The sequence below is a fragment of the Ambystoma mexicanum genome, chromosome 1q (assembly GCF_040938575.1).
Source record: "Ambystoma mexicanum isolate Mex_15411 chromosome 1q, UKY_AmexF1_1, whole genome shotgun sequence".
Lineage (NCBI taxonomy): Eukaryota > Metazoa > Chordata > Amphibia > Caudata > Ambystomatidae > Ambystoma > Ambystoma mexicanum.
In genome coordinates this window covers 1,292,381,971-1,292,405,901 of record NC_090922.1, presented here as the reverse complement: position 1 = coordinate 1,292,405,901, position 23,931 = coordinate 1,292,381,971, and the positions used below count along the sequence as shown (strand labels likewise).

Genomic DNA, 23,931 nt, shown 5'->3' with positions numbered 1-23,931 from the left:
TCTAGGGCTGCAGGAGCCATGCTGTGAGGCTCAGTGATTCTGGGTCGTGATGCAGTATTGCCCCCTCGTCTCTGGAGAGAAGATTGGGAAGTGGAGGCAGTTGGATGGATGGAGCCACTGAGTGACTGAGCAGATCTGGGTACAAGATCTGTCATGGCCACAGAGGGGCAATGAGTATCACCCTGTAGTGACACTGAGTGTGTGGAGATGAATAGGAGGGAAAGCTTACAGGGAGAGCCCATCCCACAGGACTGAGAAGGCATCCCTCAAGCTCCTCAGCTGAGGAAACCTGCTGGTGAACCTCTGGCACTTGGAGTTGGTTTCCGTTGTGAAGAGGTCAATCTGAGGTTGACCCTACTTGCTGAAGAGAAGGGATACTTGAGCCTGATGAAGCTCCCACTTGTGGAATGCCTGCAGCTCCCTGCTGAGCGAGTCTGCGATGGTGTTCTTGGTTCTTGCCAGGTGAAAAGGGACCAGGAAAGTATCCTGAGGAATGGCCCAGCACCATAGGGACAGTGCTTCCAGGGATAGCATGGGAGAGAGCGTTGCGCCCTGCTTCCGGATGTAGAACATTTGTGGGGGTTTTGTCCGTGAAGATCCGCACCACCTTCCCCCGCAGTAGGGGTTGGAATGATTTGAGGGTCTAGAAGACTGCCCAGAGCTCCAGGACGTCGATATGGAGGTCCTTCTCCTCTGGGTGCCAGAGGCCTCAGGCGTGCGACTGTCCGGTGTGGGCCCCCACCGTTCTAGGGAGGCATCCATGATGACCGTGAACTGATACTGTGGTATCTGAAGAGACAATTGCATGAGATGTGGGTGCACCCCCCACCATCGTAGAGATTGCTGGTACTCGTGCGTGCGGGTGATCTTATCCGTCCACGTGCCCTTGACCTATAGCCATTGGGCGTCTAGAAACTCCTGAAGAGGCCTCATCTGGAGCCTGCAAAACGAGATGAGGTGAATGCAGGAGGAAATCATGCACAACAGTGATTTGATGGAGCGAAGTGTTGCGGATTGCGCTGATAGGCGCTGCACCTTCCCCAGGATGGCTGCTACCCTTTCGTTCGATGGGGAAGCCAGGCATGCAACCGTGTTGAGATGGGCGCCCAGGAACAGAAGGTTCTGCGATGGCTCCATGCAGGACTTCAGAAAATTGATGGAGAATCCGAGTTCCGTCAGTAGGCGCATGTTCTTTACAGTGGGCTGGTTCACCAGTACGTGGTAGCGGATGAGCCAGTCGTTTAGATAAGGGTAGACATGGACTCCCTTGAGATGCAGGCGCGCTGCCACTGGTGCCAAGCACTTCATGAACAAACACACTTGTCCCAGATTTCAGACCGAAAAGCAGGGCCTTGAACTGATAGTGCCATCCCCGGAACACAAACCATAGGAACGGCTGATGTTTCAGGTGACTGGGGATGTGAAAGTAGGCAGCTTCCAAATCCAAGGTAGCCAGGAAGTCTCCTTCCTCTAGCTGGTTGAGCATGTGCTGCAACGTGGCCATCCGTACTTCAATTATTTTTTGAGGTATCTTAAGTCCAGGATTGGTCGCCAACCTCCCGACTTCTTCCCTACCAGAAAGTATCTGGAGTACACTCTGGAGCCCCAGAGTCTCAGAGGGACCAGCTCTATCGACCCTTTTCTCAACATGGCTTGAACCTCCAGCAGCAGTTGAGCCATGTGCAGTTGTTGACGTGCCACAGGAGGAATGGGAGGGCACCTGTGTTGGAACTCCAAGGTGTGCCCTTGGTGAAGAACGTCCAGCATCCATTTGTCCGTGGTGATGGACTTCCACTGGTCGACAAAGATTGCTAGCCGGCTTGGGTGTTTGCGGCCAGGCCTGCAGGCGACGACAACACAGACTTCAGTCACCAAAGGCCTGCGAGCAGTCCCTGTAGGCTTCCTGGGTGGTAGAGCAAGAGGGAAGGCGATAGGTTGCAGAGTACCCCTAAGAGGAAGTGCCCCTTCTTGAGGAACAAAAGGACAACGATCTCCACTGCCTCAGCTTCCCAAGAAAATATGTCGTCTCTGTGTCAGTCTTGATCAATTGGAGTGTTCCGCCGACTGCCGTTCCAAACAAAATATCCCCATTGAAAGGCATATTTACCACCCTGCATTGCACATCCTCTCGGAAGTCCGTGGCCTTCAGCCTCTCTAGGCATCGCAGGGCCCCTCCTTTGCCCATCTGGCGGGAAGCCAGAATTCGCAATATCCAACGCCACCGTGATGGCGTGGTCCGAGACCACCTCGTCTTCCTGGATCAAGGCGGGGAACCAGCCTTCTTATCGTCCAGTGACATGTCCCAAGGCAGTTGCTGGGGCGTAAAAGGAGCAGCTGGCCACGGCCCTGGGCTAGCACGCCTTGGAGGCTATAACAGCAGAACCGGGCTCCCCGCGGGCCTCCCCCAGTACATGGGGCAGAGGCCTCCTTCGTGGGCAGAGGCTTTCTTCGTGGTTTGAGTAATAGTGCTTGGGATAACGGTCCCTCATCGGCCTGGAGAAGAACTCCGTAGGGGACAGCAGCTCCCTGGTCCTGCCAGATTCCTCCTAGAAAGTGTAAATGGCAGACATCTGCACCCTGACAAAGACCTCCTCTGCGGTCTTGGACGGAACAGCTGCCGCTGCAGCAGGTCGCTCAGGCAGGGCCACCCGCAGAGTCTCCGTTGTCTTGACCACAGTAGTAATTGTGACACCCTTAGATGATGTGATGCTCGTCGACGGGGTGGCCACAGATGCCGTCGTCGACAGGGTCGTGGTCGCCGACGTGATGGAAACCTTGGCAGACAAGGCCAACAACTAAGACGCAGTCTTGGCGGATAAGGTCATGGACGGGGACTTTGCTGGGCCCAAAGACTTCTCCTGCGTAGTCTTGTCCTTAGACAAAGATCTATGCTTCGAGGGTGTCAACGACTTCCTAGCGGAAGGTACCCCCCCGTTCCCTAAGGACAGCCAATCCCCTCCCGCAGCAGGCTCACTGTGGATGGTGATGGAGCCCTTCAGAGGTTCACGTAGGATCAGCAGCATGGTGCTTAGCCTTCTTTTGGATCCCCTGTGAAAGGACATCCTCAAAAGAGCACGCTCCTGGATGAAGCCAGTCCTGGATGAAGCATGACCTCACCCGGATGCCAATTCAAAGGCCTTCCCCCAACTTGAGCCAAGCCGCCAACCTGCGGTAACGGTCCAGCTTCGTCTTGACCGGAAATCCGCAGCAGATCTCGCATCCATCTTCATCATGGTCTTGATGCAGGCAATATAGGCACTTGAGGAGCCGATCCTCGATGTAGATGTTTCGTAGTCCACCTTTCGCACAGATTCTGAAGAGGCTCCACTTCTACTCGGACATCGAGGCGCAAAGTAGGCCAAGGCCTGGGCCTTCTGAATCTTGAAGTGAAGAGCTACCAATGAAAGCAGATCTTCACCGGCAACGGGTCCCCGCTACTGGTAGTCGATCAGCGATGGAAAATCGAAGAGAAAAAGAACAGCTCTACAGAATAAACTCGAAAAAATAGCAAAATAGATGAAGACTCCCAACACTTAAACATGCCGTAAAAATCTGAAGATGGACACCATGGTTGGAGCTTGGGGAGCCAATCGTCATTTGATGGGGGGAAATATGACCCAGAGGACAGTGACTGGTTATAAGGAGATGAGCAGTTTTCAGGCTAAAGCGTAACTGCTTTTCTTTTTTACAGAGGATTCCCAGCCCGACGACGGGGAATATTCATGAGCATGTGAATCCATCCAGACCCGATGCTGGAAAAATGCTTCTTCGCAAGGTCAACAAATCCACCGGAGTGGTGGATGCCAGTCAACACCATGGGTACAGCAACCACCGAATTGAATGGCAAAGTCTCTCTTCCAAGGACCCTCATCCAGGATTTTCATCAGGTCATATTCAAACTTAGTGGGTGCAGACAAAGTCTCTATCACCTTTCTCCATCAATCTCTGTAATTAAGTGCAAGGCTGACCCAGCGCTAGGACCGGGAAAATATGCTCCGGTGGGGTGTCCAAGCCGCTGTTGTTGGTTCTGAATTTAACAAGTTCTAACAATGTATAACAAGTTATTTTTCTTTGAACTGTAAATGAAAATTGGGTCCCAAATTATGATAAAGAGTGGGGATTACAGAATGGTTTATTGATCTCCTTTAAAAAAGCAATGCATAAACCGAAATGTCTTACGCGTTATGTAATTTCTATCTATAGCATGGACTTCCACAATTGATGGCCTCATTGGTTAACTGGACAATAACTAACACGCTTATTTAAAGTTGACATTTCGGGCATGTAGGGAATGGCAATGCCTTATGCCCTAAAGTTCTTGATTAGAGGCAAAGCTTTGAAAAGGACTGAATGCAGAGCTCAGAATGGTATCCAAACCGTTAGGTTTAAAAACACATTTTCAAACACAAGTTTCCGTTTGCACATTTGCGCTGTAAACATTCGAGAGGACCAACACCATTTCCAACTTGAAGATCTTGTCCCTGGTAGTTAAGTCACCAAAGTGCATTTCTGTCATCTTTCTTTATATTGTGTAGGAATATACTTTTGGTACATTTAAGTGTTTGGATTCTCCGAATAGTCAAATAACCAGTATGAAAGGCTTCACACACTACCAATGGCTGATACTTTTGACTACTGGTGTTGCATAGTAATTTTCATGTAATCGAAATGTACATTGATGAAAGAGTAGAGCTAATGTATTACTCAGTTATACCTTTAATTGCTTTATTTTGTTGAGGATGCAATGTTGTGCAATTTACCTTATGTAAATTACATACCTTATGTACGAAGTTGCTAAAAAGGAAGAAGTACTGGGCACAATTCTTGCAGTTTTCTGGAACATCTTTGTCCAACAGACTAAGGAGCACCTCCAATAATTGATGAACACTTTTTAACTGAAACAAAGCAACAAAATCATTTATAACTCACAAAGATATTTCTGAAGACAATTTTGTATGTCAATAAGATTTACATAATTACACAAAATAAGAATTGCAGCAGTTTTTAAAGGTTTCTTTCACAATTCAAATGTATGTGTTTCAGTTAAATAGCCGACACCTGATCAATGCACCGGGAGACCACATAATACAAATTCAATCGATCACCCATATAATTCACAAGCAGATTCTTTTGCGTAATTAATAACAAAACCCTTTCCCGGTTTTCCTCATATCGGAAGTTAAAGTGAATTATTTGATGACTTCAGTAAGTGTATGATTTAAGTGAAAAATCTTGAAGATAAGCAGGAAGAACAAGAAATTACTTACCTCTTGGTAATGTTCTTTCTGATGGACGTTCATCCCACTGATGTCTCATTTATGATAACCCTATCCCAGAGCAGCTGTTCTCCAGAAACCTTTCTGACGCCAGAGGGTGCAGCGTGGCTCTGCATCGGCTCCATCCGACACTTCTACGCGCCCCGTGCAGGAAAGTATGTCGCAGCCAGTATATATAGTGACACTGGTGCCCTGTGACCTCAGTTCAAAGTCTTTTTCCCATGCACTCTGAAGCTGAGGGACCGCAGAACTGATGATGTATCAGCTCCCCACAGTAGGGCAGGTAGAGAGGTCAATGAAGAATGAATTTACCAGGTTACTCACCGTAGTGACCACCTTACTCCTAGTCCATAGTCCCCTTTCCTCCATACTTCTGGGACATCTCTCCGTCCTGTGGGACGGGACCGGAGCACTTTGTAAAAAGCATCCACATTTTTTCAAAAATGTGTCCTTCCTCTCTTTCCTTCGCGGGGCCCGGCACGCGGCCGTAACCCCACCCACCTTGGCTCCACCCCACGCATCGCCCCTCAGTCCTTTTTTTTGCCAGGTCAGAGACCCATTACCAATAACAGAGGAACCTTATTAGAGGGGACGGCGGGCGGGCGTATGGAGGAAAGGGGACTATGGACTGGGAGCAAGGTGGTCACTACGGTGAGTAACCTGGTAATACTCCTACGTCCCGTCTCCTTTCCTCCATACTTGTGGGAGATTCCCAAGCACTCCTTACAGGAACTACGGGTGGAGGGAAATACCCCTTACTGAAAAAGGTTCATCAGCACTGCCTGATCAAACTGAGCATCAGCTCTAGAACTCATATCGAGGCAGTAATGCTTACAGAAAGCAGATGGAGAGGCCCAAGTAGCTGCCCTAGCGATGGACTCCCAGGGAACATACTTCTGAAAAGCAAACGCAACAGCCTTGCCCCGCACCAGGTGTGCATGAATACCTTTAGGAGGTTTCAGCTTTTGGACAGTGAAAGACTCCATGATGCAGGCGGCAATCCACCTAGAAATAGTTGCCTTAGACGCCTGCTTGCCTTGAGGATTGCCGAAAGTCACAAAAAGTTGAGAAGAACTTCTAAGCTCGGAAGTCCTATCCAGGTAGAACTTAAGAGCTCTTCGGACACCAAGACAGTGTAGAACCCTCTCCGCCTCAGAGGCGGGGTTCGGAAAAAAGACCAGTAGGGAGATCGATTGATTCAAATGGAATTCGGTCACTATCTTAGGCAGAAAAGCCGGATTAGTTCGAAGGACTACCTTGTTCTTGTGAAAGATCAAGAAAGAATGCTCCACCGACAATGCCTGGAGCTCACTCACTCTCCTTGCCGATGTGACGGCGACCAAAAAGGACACTTTCCAAGACAAGTACTTGAGCTCCACAGTAGCCATTGGCTCAAAGGGTTTATGGCACAGCACCATCAGGACAACATTCAGGTCCCATGGCGGGTGCGGATTACGAACTGGAGGGTAATGGCGTGTTAAACCAGCGAAATGCCTCTTTACCACTGGGTTAGTCAGAGAATACGAACACTGATCCGTAGAAAGATAAGCGGAGACCGCTGAAAGGTAAGTCCTGCATGACAGAACATGAACCCCTGACTCTGCTAGGGAGGACACGAAGGACAACACCGTGTCAACCGTGGCCCCCCCTTGGATCCCATTTCTTCTCTACACACCAATGACAGAACCTGAGCCATTTACTCTTGTACTGAGATCTGGTTGAGGGTTTTCTGGCTGCCTGGATAATACGCATGTTATCCGCAGACAAATTCAGATGCTCTAAAGACCTGAACTCAGGCACCAGGCTGCCAAGCTGAGCGATTGTGGGGAGGGGTACCACAGCTGCTGCTCCCCCTGGTGGAGAAGATCAGGAGTTACCGGTAACCTGATCGGTGGATAAACCGACAGGTGTTGGAGTTCTGAGAACCGAAATCTGGCCGGTCACCACGGGGCTATCGGTAGAAGAGAACAGTTCACCGAGTTGCCTGGTGAACTAGAGGCAGAGGCGGGAAGGCGTAAGCTCTCATGTTGTGCCATGGAATCTCTAGGGCATCCCCCAGAGAGGAGGCTCCCAGCCCCCCTCTGGAGGCATACAGAGGAAGCTTCTTGTTCGCCGCCGTCGCGTAGAGGTCCACCTGTGGTGTGCTCCAGCGCGAGAAAATCCCTGAGAGGACCTCCGCCTTCAACTCCCACTCATAGCTGACCACTGTCCGCAGGCTGAGGGCATCTGCTGTAACATTCAGCTGGCCCGGGATGTGCACTGCAAGCAGCCAGACACCATGAAGCACGGCCCACTGCCAAATCTGGATGGACAGATCCACAAGGGGGGGAGACTTCTTTCACCCCTGCTTGTTGATGTAATACACTGACACCACATTGTCCGTTCTTATGTGGACCACTTTGTTGACAATGACCGGTCTGAACGCCCTGACCGCCAAGAAAATTGCCAGAAGCTCCAAATGATTTATGTGCAGGAGCTTGTCCTGAGGCGACCAGAGGTCCGAGACCTGAAGGAGATCTATCGTCACACCCCACCCGAGGAGGGAGGAGTCCGTCGTGATCGTCACCATAGGGACCGGGTCCTGAAACCCTGCGCCCCCAGACAGATTGCTGAGAGATGACCACCAGTCCATGTCCACTCTCATGGAATCCGGAATCATTATCCGCAAGGAGTCTGGGTCCACTGCCTGACGCCATGAATTCCGAAGGGCCATCTGGGTCCGTCTCATTTTGAGACGAGGAAGAGGAAGAGCCAGCACACACGAGGCCATGCGGCCCAGAAGTCTCTGGAACCACCAGGCCAACATACTCTCCTACTGCGCAAACATCTGACACGTGGCCAACAGATCCGCCATTCTGTCCCCGGTCAGGTATACTCTGCAGTCGATCGTGTTCCAACGAAAACCCATAAAAATCAGGTCCTGAGAGACCGTCATGGAGGATTTCCGCCAGTTCACCGACAGCCCAAGATGGAACAGGAGCTGAAGGAGAGACTGGAGGTTGCCCGCTGCCGCCAGCGGACAAGGGCTGCGTAAAAGCCAATCGTCCAAATGAGGATACACATGGATACCCTGAAGACGAAGATAGGCCGCAATCACCGACATCATCTTCGTGAAGACACGCGGCGCCGAGCTGAGGCCAAAAGGAAGCACCCGAAACTGGAAGTGCTTCTCTCCCAAAGAGAAACGGAGGTACCTCCTGTGTGGATCCCAAATCAGGATATGCATGTACGCATCCTGAAGGTCCACCACGCTGAGCCAATCGCCCGCCTGCAACGAGGAGCGAATCTGGCCGGGCGTGATCATCTTGAATTTCTCTTGGGGTAAGGAAAGATTGAACTGGGAAAGGTCTAGGATGGTGCGCAGGCCAGCCTGGTTGGGTTTGGGCACCGTAAACAGCTGGGAGTATAAGCCTCCCCTTGCTCCCCAAGGGGAACGGGGTCCACAGCTCTGAGGAGCAGAAGTTTCTGAACCTCGGCCATGAGGGAGGGTGAGCCCGACAGCTGAAAAGGAGGGTTGAGGGGTAGGGTAGGGGGTAAAGGTAAGCGGAAGCCCGCCGGAGCGACTGACAAGATCCATCTGTCTTCTGTGATGGTCTGCCACGCCTTCCAATGAGACGCAATGCGTCCTCCCACCGGGGTCTTGTGCGAGCACGGAAAACCCTCATTTGGCAGGTTTATCGGTGGCAGTGCCACGAAAACCTGATGAGGAGGCTGAGGAGCGGGAGAAATACCGCGTACGTGTTGTCTACGGCGGTTATTCCCCGCAGGAGTATCCACTCTGCGCGATTTGCGGTCGAGGAAGCCCCTGAAACCAGAAGAAGGTCGACTCTGCGATAACGGTCTCTGAGGTTTGAAAGGAGCTTTAACCACAACAGACAATAATTTAGCCGTCTGAGTGCTATCCTTGGTTTTGGTGAGCTCTACATCAGTAGAAGAATGAAAAAGCTCCTTACCATCGAATGGAAGGTCGAATACTTTGTCTTGCACTTCCTTCGAAAACTTAGTGGCATGTAGCCACGCTTGCCTCGAGGTATCAACCCCGAGCATCATGCCCCGAGCCGAGGTCTCTACGTGATGAGCCGCAGCCTCCAGGAGACCCTGGGCCAAGACCCTGGCATCGGAAAGGCCACCTCTGAAATCTTCCAACTTCTCGACCGGAATGTGCTCCTCAAATTCCGACAGACCTTTCCACATCCGCATGTTAGCTCCCGCCAAAATCAATTCGGCATTGGCCTGCCTGAGCTGCAAGGCCGAATTGGCAAAGATTTTCCTCCCTAGGGAGTCCAGGAGCTTGTCCTCCTTTCCCAAGACCTGAGTAGCCGTCGCGGAAGAGGATGCTGCAGGTCTGGACTGCAACGTGGCCGCAGCCCCCACTGTGGAGGAGGGAGGCGGACAAGGCGACAAGGCCACTTCCTCCGAAGAGTGCAGCCTGTACCTCACGTCAATCTTTTTATTTACAAAAAGTCCTGAGTGTGGTTTCTCCCAGACTCTTCGGACCTCGGCCAAAACATCCTTCTGCAGGAAAAGGCCGGTACGCTCCAAAGGAGACAGGGTGAACGCCCCAGAAAGCATGCCCTCCTGTGGAGCAGGTGCCTCGGGAACCGGGACATCTAAGAAATTCATCATGTCCAGTACCCGGTCATGAAAAGCTCTAACAGAGCGGGGAAGGTCCTCGTTGTCCTGCTCAACTTGAGGGTCATCTGACCGTTTCAGGCACTGCCTTGTCCACTGGGGACAACGGTGGCAAAGGCGGAGGAGCAGGGGCAGGCACCACGGGCAAAGGAGGCGCCGGCGGAACCACCAGAGGAACGGTTGGAGCCGGGGGCGCTGGTGGACAAATTTCCTTAAAAAGCCCTTTGAAATACTCCCTCATGGGGTCGGTGCGCATAAGCGCTTGAAATTTACCGAAAAAAGCATCCTCAGCAGATTGCTTCGGAACCTGAGGAGGCCTCTCATGAGGTGGACAAATCCAGGGAAGTAACGGAGAAGGGTGCCACGCCGGGCCCTCCGCCGACGTATCCACATAAATCAAAGGGGCTGCCCCTGCAGGCAACAAAACATAGTGCGGAAGAGGCCTCCGGGCGTTCCAATCATAAACGGGCCGGTAAGGATACGCACAAGTGACCTTAGGTTCACCCAAAGGACCGAACCCTACACCAGAGGCCGATGGCGTAGTTGTAGGGATAGTACCTAAAATGGCCGCCGTGGTCGTGGCGGGAACGGCCGCCAGTTTGTCTTCATCTGAGGGGAACTGCGGCACGTGAGGAGGTGAGGCAGGGGTCCCCGTCGATGAATCAGGGGTCTTAATTTTAGCCTTAACATAAGGAACCTCGGCAGAGCCGGTACTATGAGGCCTGGAATGTTTCTGCGACATACCAACCGCCAACTGAGCCTTCGATGGAAGGACCTCGGCACTGCCAGTAAAAGAAGAACCTTTCTTCTTTGCCCCCTCAACAGATCTGGTATCACCACAAGAGCGGGAACGGTAAGAAACCGCTTTCACCGACAGGGCCCTGTCCGGCCCCTCAGAACTGTTGGTAGCCTTAGCCTTTGTATGAGGGACCTCGGGCCTAAACCCAGTAATAGCCTTATCAGCACAGGCCTCGAACATACGTTCGGTAAACACAAGCCCAGTCAAGGCCTCGGGGCACACCCCGGTCTTGTTTTTGAGGGAAGCCGAAAGAGAGGCCTCAGAGCAAGCTCCGGTACCCTGTGACTCAGCAGAACTGGGTCTACACACAGCCCCCACAGGAGGCGCCTCGGAAGTTACTCCGGTGTACACAGGCCCCTTACGGAGACCCTCGGAGAAAACTCTGGTAGAATTATTAGGCCTGACAGGCACCTCAGGGTGAACCCCGATGACAGAGCGATCAACGCCCCTCCCGGCTCGAGAGAAACCCGGGAAGGTATCCCCCGGCCGGGGTGCTCTGAAAAGTAAAGAACTTACCGGGCGTTTCTTCTTCTCATCGATGAACGCCTGAAAATGAGATGGAGGAGTGCGTCGGAACACCTCCTCCCACCGTTCCAACCGACGTTGAAGAGCCTGCACCGAAAGGGAGTCACAGTAAAAACAAGAGTCCCAATGGTGTTCCGGACCCAAACACTCTAAACAAAGAGGATGGGGATCCGCCCTCGCGAAGCGACGATGACACGAAGAACAGTCTGGAAAGTCTAATTTAAAGGACATAGACAGACTAGAAGACGAACACTAGCGAGAGCCCGAGAGGAAAACAGGGCAGAAAATCTTCAGAGGATGCAAGTGCAAGTCCGGCCCCGATCGAGCGGAGAAAAGGACTGAGGGGCGATGCGCGGGGTGGAGCCAAGGTGGGCGGGGTTACGGCCGCGTGCCGGGCCCCGCGCAGGAAAGAGAGGAAGGACACATTTTTGAAACATTTGGATGCTTTTTACAAAGTGCTCCGGTCTCGTCCCACAGGACGGAGAGATGTCCCACAAGTATGGAGGAAAGGGGACGGGACGTAGGAGTATTGAGTAATATCCTTCAGAAAGCATTACTGCACAGGAAAGTAATTTGTTATTCCAATGGACACCTTCCCCTCACTGATTTCTCACCTATGACAGACTTCGAAAGCAGTCATAACCAGCATGAAGGAGTAAGCAAAGACACCACCAAACCAGAAAAATCTGGAGGACTGCCCTACCAAACTGGGCATCCTGGACCACAAGAAAATCCAGCAACAATGCTTAGCAAACGTGTGCAAACACGCCCACATTACTGTCTGGCAAATGTCCAGGACCGGGACTCCCCTCTACAGGGAAGAGGTGGCAGCCACTACCCTGGTAGAATGAGCTGAGAGTCTCAGGCACATCCTTCCCAGCCAGATCGTAGAATTCTGAGATGCAGAGAATGATCCACCTGCACAGTGTTTCTTAACAGCCCTGCCAGCCCGAACATCAGCATCCATCCTAGCCTCTCTAGTATGAGAAACTTAGAACTTCAGGACCCAAACCGGGTCCAGCCGATGTAATTGCTCCTGTGCCTTGGAAGGGTGAGGTGGAGGAAAAAACACAGGAAGATGGATTTTATGAGAGTAATGGAAATAAGGGACTACCTTTGGCAGAAAGGAGGGTCTCACTCTCAATTTCATCTTCTCTTTGGAAAAAAACAAATATGGAGGTAAAACAGCCAATGCCTGGAGTTCACTAACCCATCTCACGGAAGTAATGGCAACCAGTAAAATCACCTTAAGGATGAGTAATCTAATTGAACTGGAATGGAGGTGCTCAAATGAAGCGCCCATAAGAAACGTCAAAATCAAATCCCACGCCAGAACCACAAATTGGCAGGGAGAACCTGGTTACACAAAACCAGCAAATACTGCATAACATGGGGAATGTGTAGAACGAGCCCTGTTGCAGAAGAGAACTCTTGAAAACTGAAATAGCAGCGAGATAACTCTTTACAGTGCCAAACTGCAGGCCCACCTGGGGCAAAGGAAGCAGAAAATTCAACACAGGGATAGAGGACAGGATAAAGGATCCAGGTCCCTCTCTCAGCACCAGACCAATAATGTACGCCACCTGCAGGAAAACATGCATTTCATAGCAGGCCTCTGAGGTGAATGGAGCACATTGAGGACGTCGTCCAAAAAGTCCCACTTCTTGTATCTCAGCAGCCAAGCATGAAGGTTCAGGCAGTTGAGGTTCAGGTGGAGAACCCGCCCCTCCACCTGAACCACAACTGCCTGAATAGGAGATCAAGGGGCCAAGGGAACTCTACAACATTCTCTGGGCCCAGTCTGAGACGATCAGGATCATCATGGTTCCGAACAGGCGCAATCTCCTGAGAACCAGCGGAATGACAGGGATCTGCAGGAACACATAAAGGAGGTCCAAAGTCCACTCAACCGTCAGCGCATCCACCAGAACACCCAGATGAGGAAAATCCCTGGAGCAGTACAACTCATAATTACTGTTGACACTGGAAGCATAGAGGCCTACTTGAGGAGTTCCCTAAAAGGAGATGATCTCCTCCAGAACCTCCTGACAGAGCTCCCACTCGTGGGAGGCCAAAGTCTGTCTGCTCAAGGCATCAGCTGTGACATTGTCTCGTCCGGCCAGATAAGTCGCCGTCAGCGAGGCCCTGTTCTCCAGAGCGAAGAACCACAGTCGCATTGCTTCTCTCCACAGAGGCAAGGACCCCACGCCACTTTTTTGTTGAGGTAGTCCATGGCCACTGTGTTGTCGGTCAGGATCAGCACAGTCTTGCGTTTCACAGAGTGGAGGAAAGGGACCACGGCCAGTATGACCGCCCTCAGTTCCACCAAGTTGATGTGTTCACAACTCTCCGCAGGAGACTACAGTCGAGCGTGAGGTTTGACAGGTCAGTGCTCCAACCTGTCAGATGCACTCAGCAGCCGCACAGCCAAGTCCCTGTCATCTTCGGCTACAGAAAATAGATGGAGTACCAACAATGTTCCCTCTAATTATTTTTCTCTATGTGCGGAACTGGTTGGCTGTTGTGCGCACATTATTTTCCATGTGCGCAACTGACCGAGGTAAGCCACTTTGTGAGCATGTGTATTTAGTGAACTACCGTCGCAAAGAGAGTTTGAAAAGGAATTTCCTCTTCCCAGCAACTGCAATTCTGGACAAATCTTGCAACACTTTTTCCAAACAGACAGGCTAAAATAAAATATGGCATATGTGATTATATAGAAAACTCATCAACCAGTCCAAGACTTAAACATCTGCCACAGTACCTTGCAAACGTTTTATGCCACTGGATAATCACTCATGTGTACTACAAAACACACACATCTCTTTTCATAACTGATGTGGCTGTCAGGAAATTCAGACAGAATACAACATTTGCAGATCGATTAATGGCAATTACAAGAAATGTGTCAAACATGCTCATAGGAGTTCAAGTGCCACTTTAATGAAGTAATTCAAGGGCCAGGAGAACATTTATAATTTGTGTAAGGATGAAAATTACACCAGAATAACTGCACCTCGGAATATGATCAAAAATTCTGTACCTCTGCTTACTATCCACAATACATTCTCCTGCGGGTAGTTATAACACATGCCTACAGCTAAGAGACATATGCACCATCAAGTTTTACGCCCTAAAAAAATGAAAACGTGCCTAACATAAACGAGCAACAATGAACATATCGTTCATTCTACCCACAAAGCTCCACTGAATTAGTGACCAGTAAAGCACTGGCATAGGAAGGAACTCTAATATTAATGCCAGATTTCAAGAGGAATTTTAAGGAGAACAACATCTTTTGGGAAACAGAATGTTTCCCTATTGGCAAAGCTAATTACTTTTCTACTCCATGAAAAATCATTTGACTCCAAGTAGGGAGCAAAATCTGATTAGACCCCTGACATAATGACAGGGCACATAATAAAGTTTATAGTTTTGCCAACCCTTCTGCACCACAGCCTAGAGAAAATTAAATAACAGCTTTAATGAGGTTTATTATGGAGCCCTGCTGAAGAAAATAACATATATATGCCTTTGAAGTTAATAGCATCAATCCATCAGAGATACAACTGAGTGCCTTCTTCAGTAAATAGGGAACCCTCGTCTGTAATTCTTTTTTATCAGTTAAATAAGATGGAAGGGAATACTAGAGACGATACACACAGAACACATGGTTGTAATGAAAAGCCCTAAGCAGCTGAGCATAGAAAGAAAAAGGTGCTGTTGTCTAGACGGGAACTAGACTTTCCTATCCTTTAGCAAATAGGCAACACATTTTCTTCAGTGTACTGCCGAAACATATGACTTGGTTTTTAAAATGTGCTGCTTGGTTCATCACCCACATATAGTGATGACCTGTGCTCTTCCAACCATACCCTTCACCGGCCCCTCTGCTAGCCTCCAATACTAGTTGCTAGAGCACTGTAAAAAGTGAGGGATTGTAGCAGTAACCACTCGCTGGGATATTTGCAGACCCACAATACTTTGTATGCAAGGCATTTTTAATGCCTCAACATATTATGCGCATTTCTAAGAATGTCATGACTCTCTATGTAGACAATTATTTTGCTGTGCATACAAGACTGTTTGCAGCATACCCCACCCATTTATCATTGTGTAGCATTATGCAGTGCTCAGTGAAACCATTTTTGTATAGCAGCGAGTTACCATATAATGTGTGAAGGTCTATTCCCAAAGGAACTCTGAACACTTGGAAACAATGCAGATTGTGTGAAAAGCATTCTCATACTGAATATCCTGTGCCATGATACTATGGACGAGTAATCCCAGGCAGAGTCCATACCCATTATCCATTGTAGGCAAAGTAAATGATATTGCAATGTTGCTCTCCACTTATAGGGTAATGATCACATTTGTCTTCTCAAAATCCTTAGAGGGCAAATTAATATGTGAGTTTTATAATGCATTAACTTGCAGGGGAGCCACTTCAAAACACTTGCGTGACATATGTACAAAGAGGAGGAAGTATGGGATAACATCCAAGTAGCCTTCTTACTTAGTTATTATTATATATTTGAGCTAGTAGTTCGATTGTATAGTGTGGTTTTCAGCTTTTGGTAAGACACAATGAGTAACAGAAATTCTGGCGTGTGAACGTTATTCATATTACAACATAAACCAAGTGGATCTAGGTACATGTCTGCTAACCTTTCGCTGAGCCAAGAGAGGAAGAGTCAAGGTTGTCTGGTAGTATCTTAATGTGTTCTAGGGCAGAAGTTAGAGTCATAAGGTAAAAGTGTGGTAGAGTCAAGTTTAGGAGTCATGGGTGGCGAGGGAACATTATTTGGTTAATGTGTGAAGGCATATCTTGGTTAGATTCTTCTGTTCATGGAGCCAGTTTTCATATCGTTTTTACCTCTTGTTTGTGTACTTTGCTGTTCGGTATTTTTGGTGTTTACAGTCACCCTTGCATAGTAGTGTAATGCAAATTAGCAGAATATCTTGACTAGTTGCTTATTTTAAGAGAAAGAACATTTCAGGTAATTACTGTGGCTTGTGCCTTATTAAATCTTTTTGAATAGGTGAGAATTGTCTGTGTGCGCTGCTAAAAATCTTCTGAGCGGCACCCAAAAGGAAGCTGGGCAAGTGCACATGCGCACAGTTTAGAGGGAACATTGAGTACCACCCCTTCCCTTGTTATGAGTGAGGAACTAGCTCAAATGCGCTTTTCGACAGAAGCCGACAGAATTCCTCCAGTAGTGTGGGTCCGGAGACAAAGGGGTGGTCTGAGAACAGCAGTCTGGGGGGCACCGAAGGAATGGAAGGCAATATCTTGAATGACCTGTAAGACCCACGCGTCGGACAAGGTCTTTGATCATTTCGGGCTGTACAGAGAAATACCCTGTGGCCCCACTGGTGATTAAAGCCCGTCACTGATGTTTAGCATCCTGGGATGCGATGGGGACAGCTGCAGTTGCAACGCCCCCTCGCTGGGCACCTTTGCCTCTCCTTCTCGGCAACGTCTGCCCTGTCCTTGTCCCAAGGCAAACCGGCCAGGTCCATACCAGAGACGTCTGGGGAAAGCAGTGACACAGCCTTCCTCACAAAGACTTATCAGTCGCCTTGGACGGCAACCTTCTGGAGGGCGTTGTCAGGCGTAGCTCCAAATAAGATTTGCCCGACAAAAGGCATATCCAACAGTCTGGGCTGGAAGTCATCCGCAAATCCTGATGTACCTGCCCACGAGTGGCGCTGGACCACATCGCTAGTGGCGATTGCCCTTCATACACAGTTCGCCGTGTCCAGCCCCAACTGTAGCATCCGATGTGTTGTCTCCTTGCCGTCAGAGACCGAAGACTGGAAACCTTCCCTCATCTCTCACTCCAGGACATACTCAGCCATTTTGGTCACTGCAGTCCAAAGGAGAACTTTGCCATGGCGCAAGTGCCATTCACTGGCCGCAGTGCAAGACCACTCGACGCAAACATCTTCCCGCCCCATGCATCAAACCGCTTACTTTCCCTGTCCGGTAAAAGGGACAAGAAGGTAGATGTCTTCCAGCTAACTGGAGCAGCCTGCACCACCAAGCTCTCAGGCAATGCATGGGAAGAAAGAAAAGCCGGATCCGAGGGAACGGGACAGTGTTTTCTCACCAGCTACTTGTCCACTGCCGGAATAGAGACAGGTTTCACCCACATCTCCAGTACAGGAGCCTCTACTGCCACATTAAAGGGTAGGAGTGTCTCCTTTTTGGGGCATAGTAACCCTGGACCTGGATGGAGCAGATAGCCCCAGAGAACTGACCAATTTAGCCATCAAGAACTACAAGGCGGCATGAGGCTTTCACAGGGTGGGACTGGCAAAATGTCAATCTCCGGCGAGGTGTCGAAGCCACTGGCCCATTGCAGGCCTTCGGCCAGGCCCAGGACATCCTCACTGTAAAGACTGGAGGGGACTATCTGTACTTCTGCTCTCTATATGGTTGGGACACAGGCACAGAGCACCCCAGCCAAGGTTCTCTATATGATAGCTTGGACGAGCAACAAAGGCTTAAGCTCTCAGGAGGTGATGCAGGCTGGTTATTAAGTACAGTGAGTCCCAAAGCCCCCTCAAAGGAATGTCCACACACTATGTTAGGTAATAACAATGATTCTTCATATAAAATAAGGTAAATATATATATACATATAAATAATAACATTTTGTACTCAGGCAGGTCTATTGAAATAATGGCAATACAATAAACTATGTGGTACCACACTAGACTTAAATTCAGTAACAATGCACCATCTGATGACAGTTTTGAAAAAGGCATGTGAATTCTTAAGTAAGGTGTACTTTCATAGATCAAGAAAGAAAGCCAGGTTAATTTCAGAACATACTTCTATGAGAATCAAATAGTAATACTGCGCGAGGCAACCTGTAAAAGAAAGTTAGGGAATACCTTATCTTGTCTTTTACAGCCCAGTCCAAAAACGTTCAATAAATCTCTGCTTTCTTTCTACAGATTCTACCACCTCAACGTTCCTGAGATGCCCTAAAATGACTGGGATCCCTGCATGACTCCTCAGGCAGGAAGACACTCTTCCTCGTCACAGTACCTTTGGTGCTTTGGCAGGCGAAGTGGCTGAGTTTCTTGGCTTCAGTCAACGGGACCCCTGAAGGATGGACCCCCTTTGCAAGGAGTCGTCGCTGGGAATGCCGAAGCCAAGAGGAAAGGAGGAATCAAGTGCTTTCAGAAAGGTAGCAGTTTGGGTCTTCATGATGGTCTCTGTTGGACGGGTGTTACACTGGTCGTTCCTGGGAAGGTGAAACTTGCTGTGGAATCCGAAAAGGCCTGGCTGTAGAAAATAGACACCTGGGGACTTTGGATGCCTTTTGGTGGCGACTGGTGCAGTGGCAGAAGAAGGTGTCGAGTTACAGGATTTCGCGGTTCACCATCTTTTGGATCTTTGGTGCTGCAGCCGCAGCACGGACCTCTGTATGGCTTCTGGTGACCTGGACTGGACTGGACCACAGAGCCTCACCAAGGCAGAACCCTTGGGACATCTTTTTTGGATTCTGGTGGCAGGTAACCCACAGGCAGACCTTCCTCTGCACATAGCGAACTGGAATATTCTCCGGCGAGAAAAAGTGGTCAGATGTGTCAGGGATGCCCCTTGAAGAATTCTTTGAACTTTCGCAGTTTTGGGTGTCAAGCAGCACTATGCCAGGGTACCCCCCCTCTTCTGGGAGGTAGACCGCAATCTGGCTTCCAGCAGTCACGAACACTCCTCCGGACCCTGGGCGACACAACTGGAATTCTTTGACTCAAGACGTAAAAGCACTTCTCTTCTGGACTCACAAAGACCCATTCTCCGGACGGCAGGCACATAAGACTGGCTTTCAGGGTACTTCTGATTAAGAGTAGCAGGTGTATGATAGTCCCTCGCAGCTCGGGAAGAGGTATCCTATTCCAGGTCATCTCTTGGATCAGTCCTTGGAAGAACACAGCAGCTTTCGGATTACGTGACCAAAATGTAACAGCAGACTTCTTCCTCCAGCTGGGCTCCAGGGAAGAGCTTATTCTTGCTTCATCCTTGACTTCTGGCCGTAATGTAGACTCTGGAGTATGGCTGGAGACCTCTGTCCAGGCTGTATGGGTGTTTCTTGAATGGGACTAGCACTAGAAGCATTAAATCGAAGGTGCGCTGAGAGATTGATATCGACTCTGACAAACATTGGGAACTAGCGCTAGGTTTTACAAAGAATGTATCCTGAAATGCACGATTGAGATTTCTCCAAATCAATGTGCTCCACCGCATGTACATGATCCTCCGTAGAGTGGCTAACTAATACTAGACTGACGTCAGCCTGTCCCTGGTGTAGCCAGGAAGGTGATGAAATAATACACATGCTCTGGAAGTGCATAAAAGCGCAGGGTTTCTGGTCCTGAATTGACAAGGCTTGAATGAAGTCTGGAATTACCAGATTTTACTGGAACCCACTTGAATGTTTATTGGGCATATACTTTAGACCAAGCAAATACAAACATGTACCTAGATTTAAGGACTTCGCAGATATAATTACAAAACGACGCTTGGCTAGGTCATGGAGACTTAAGAAAGTCCCACAATATAAGGCATGGTGCAATGAGTTCGAATTTTTGGTGCGAAGCTGAAATGAAAGCGTGGCACGGAGCGATACAGGCACATGACAGTCTAACCACTGCTTTCAAGGCCTGGAGAATGTTTACTGTAACAATGTTTCATCCATCGGATGATAACCCACCTTGAACGTAGCTCCACAGTTAAGCTGCCTTTGTAAATGATTGTACGAAGCGGTCATGATCCATGAACCCCTGAATGACTATACTTCCCATAACTGGATAACTAGACTGGCGTGCTCCCAATGAGCTGCCTCACTCATCAACAACCCAATCTTAATGGCTATTTGTTAGAACTGTTTGTTATGTTTTGGTTGACTTCACTTGTGTTATTTTGATGCTGCAGATTATTGCAGTACTCTTACTGCCAAGTTATTACTGAGAAGTTGTAACTTGATCATTTAATGTGTGCCCAACAGGCTGATGCGGAACAACTACATTAATAAATATTTAAAAATAAACAGCAGGTCTATGATTATGTGAAGAAAATGCTGCAGCAGATTTCTTCCTTAAACTGGGCTCCAGGTGAACAGCTTCTTCTTGCTTTGGCTTCAGCTACTGAACAAATTGGTGAGCGAGAGGTCCCCAGTTATACACATGGGTTCACCATTGAATCAGGTTGAGCAGGCTCAGGCAGCCAATCATACACAAGTGCATTCATGCAGGCAGGCAGTCAATCCGGTTCCCAGGCATTCAAGGCATTCACACCAGCCAGACCCCCATAAATGATAAGTTACTAGTCCTCTTTCCTCCATACTGCATGGGCGATTACAACTGAATGTAGCCCCAGGGTGGAGAGGAGACCCTCCGTAAGCAAACAGGTCTCCAAGAACCGCCTGTCCAAAAGCCGCGTCAGATCTAGAGCCGGCATCCAAACAGTAGTGCTTGCAGAAAGCCGAGGGAGTGGCCCAACTGGCCGTCCTGCTTATGACTTGCCAAGGGACATGGCATTGGAATGCGATGGCCGTTGCCTTGGCCCTGATGCGTGTGCGTGCATGTTTGCTGGAAGCGGCTTGTGCTGCCCCTCGTATGCCTCTTTCATGGCAGAGACCATCCAACGGGATATGGAGGCCTTGGAGGCTTGATAGCCTGGTCTTGCACCTCCAAAAGTGACAAATAAGGAGTCTGTTTCGCGGAAGCCCTTAGTCCTGTCAGGTATAATTTCAGGGCACGCCTGACATCCAAGCAGTGCAGAACTCTCCGTGCCTCATCCGTAGGATCGGCAAAAAATGTAGGGATCACTATTTCCTCATTTAAATGGAAAGCAGATGGCATATTAGGCAGGAATGCTGGGTGTGTCCGCAGTACTACTTTGTCCTTATGAAAGGTAGTATATGGTTCTGAGGCGACCATCGCTTGGATTTCGTTGACTCTGTGAGCCGAGGTGAAGCCGAGTAGTAAGGCCGTCTTAATGGTGACCAGCCTGATGTCCGCGGACTCCATTGGCTCGAACGGTTTGTGCACCAGGGCACCCAAGACACTGTTCATATCCCACACGGGGTACAGCCTATTCATGGGCGGGTAGATCCCTGTGAGTCCCGTCAAATGTTTCTCGACAGTCTGGTTGGAGGAGGAGAAGATCCCCCTCCTCCGAGTTCCTGTAAGCCCCGATGGCTGCAAGGTAAGAGCGGCAAGTGTCCACCTGCATGCCCGAATGGGCGAGGTCCGCCGAGAAGGAGAGCACGTCGTCCAAACCTGGTCCATTTAATTTCATACTGGGCCCTGGTAGCTTTGCTCCTTGTGCCCTGTATGATCTATAGATTAGCCTGGGAGAGGCTGAGGTGCCATGGCATTACCTGCTCAGGCACCATGCTGTGAGGGCTATTTTATGAGTCGCGGGGTGGATGACTCTGCCCCCCTGCTGCGCCAGAAGATGCGCTGGGCCCATCGAATGATGAATCAGAGGAATCTCCGAGAGGCTGAGCAGCTCAGAGAACCATGGCCTAGCTGGCAACCATGGACCTATTAGGATGATGTTGAGCTGGCGAGACTCCTTGATCTTGCAAATCACTCTGTGAATCAGCATTGTGGGCGGGAAGGCGTATGCTGTCATGCCGTTCCAATGAATCCGAAATACTTCGCCCAGGGAGCCGGGGTCCTGTCCCTGCTAGGAGGCGAACTGTTGGCACTTCTTGTTGTGCTTGTGCTAGGTGGCAGAGATTCACCTGCGGGTGTCCCCATCTGCTGAAGATCTCCTGAATAACAAGGTCGTTTAGCTGACACTCGTAATTGTCCACTCCCAACCTGCCGAGCCTGTCCGCCTCCAGGTTGGATTCCCCGGAAGGTGGACTGCCGTGAGGTAGATGTTTTCCAGGGCCCACTGCCACATGCTGATTGCCAGTCTGGACAGTGGAGGGGATCTGGTGCCTCCCTGCTTGTTGAAATAGTACATGCTGGTTGAGTGGTCTGTCTGGACGAGGACAACTTTGCCCTTGATAAGTGGAATGAATGCTCTGAGCGCTAGCCAGATGGCGTTCAGCTCCAACCAATAGATGTGGTACTCCTGCTCCTGTCGCGTCCAGGTGTCATGGACCGAGAGATTGTCCAGGGTGGCTCCCCATTCCTCGAGAGAGGAATCCATGGAGATGGTGACCTGCGGGGTGGGAGGCCGGAAGGGCTTGCCCCGTCCGTAGGCTATAGTCCATGGACCACCATGTGAGGTCCGGGTGGAGAGATGGAGGAACGTTGATCATCTCGGCTTGAGAGCCCCGCTCCTGGTTCCATGATGCCGCAAATTGAAGCAGTATCCTCCTCATCCTGAGTCTTGTGTGGGGGACGGCTAATAGGAACACTGCCAAGAGACCCAGGAGGTACTGGTACCACCAGGCCGCGGTCACCTCTCTGCTGAGGAAGTGAGTTGTGGCTCTCTTGATGGCTGTGATCTTGTCTGAGCAATTCTCTGAGCACGTGTCCCAGATGAGTCCCAAGAAAGTCAGTCTGCGTGGGCTGCAGCTGGGACTTCTCGAGATTGAGCGAAAAGCCCAGATCGTGCAGTGTGTTCATAAGAGCATGGGAAGTGTGGTGCAATGCTTCCGAAGATGTAGCCCCGTAGTCTAGGTATGGGTAAATATGGAGGCCCTGTGCCCTGAGGAGGGCAGCCACTGTATTCATGAGTCTTGTAAAGACCCTGGGGCCCGAGCTGAGGCCAAAAGGAAGCACCTTGTATTGGAAATGGAAGCCCATGATCCTGAATCATAGAAAGTAACGGTGGGGCTGTCAAATCGGGACGTGTAAGTACGCGTCCTTCAGATCCAGGGAGCACATCCAGTATCCCTTGCACAATGTCTCCGCTATAAAAGCTGGCGTAACCATCTTGAATTTTTGTAGAGGTAGGGAGAGGTTGAGGGTGGAAAGATCCAGCACAACTCTCGGGTCCGCCTGGTTCTTTTTCTGAATGGTGAAAATTCTGGAGTAAAAGCCCAAGCCTTGCTGGGAGGCTGGGACTTCCTCCACTGCCTTGCTCTCGACGAGCGACCAAATCTCCCCCAAAAGAGTTGCTGTCCCAACTTGAGGGAGTGGAGGGGAGGAGGGAGGAGAGGCTGGGATGGGTAGATGGTACCCTGTGGATACTACATAGAGGATCCAGTGGTCCATGAAATTTTGGAGCCAAAAATGTGCATGGAGAGCCTGGCCCCCACTGGAGACACGTGGACCCGGAGGTGCGTGTCATGCCTTATTTACCTCTGAGGCTGTTGCGGAGGAGGGGGGCTACAAAAAGCCCTTACTCCCCTCCCCCCTAACCCCCTTTTGTTGCTTGCGCTGATGTTGAGTAGGCGAGCAGTCCGGATGCCTGGACCTCCGTTTTTGGAAGTAGCAGAACCCTCTGTATGTACACCCCTTGTCGGAGCGCTGCTGTGACTGGGTGTACGATTTGGGCATGGTCTTTGTCAGGATGGATAAAGACTTGACCGTTTGTGAGCTGTTTTTCCTTTTGTCCAGCTCCTCGTCCGTAGTGTAGTGGAAGAGGTCACCCCCCTCGAACGGCAGGTCCAATAAGCGTTCCTGGACATCCGGGTTGAATTTAGTAGAACAGAGCCAGGCTGTTCTTCTCATGTCCGTGGCGATGCAGATGGCCCGGCCAGAGGTGTCAATGTG

General features: G+C 50.0%; 1 protein-coding gene across 2 annotated transcripts in view; it reads right to left on the bottom strand.

The window, feature by feature from the left end:
* Positions 1 to 23,931, bottom strand: part of USP24 (ubiquitin specific peptidase 24) — a 2,799,104-nt gene that overhangs the window by 533,303 nt on the left and 2,241,870 nt on the right. For both annotated transcript variants that reach the window (XM_069642114.1, XM_069642115.1), the window contains exon 56: positions 4,779 to 4,895. In XM_069642114.1, the coding sequence (XP_069498215.1) occupies positions 4,779 to 4,895 (117 nt within the window). The remainder of the gene's footprint in view (positions 1 to 4,778; positions 4,896 to 23,931) is intronic.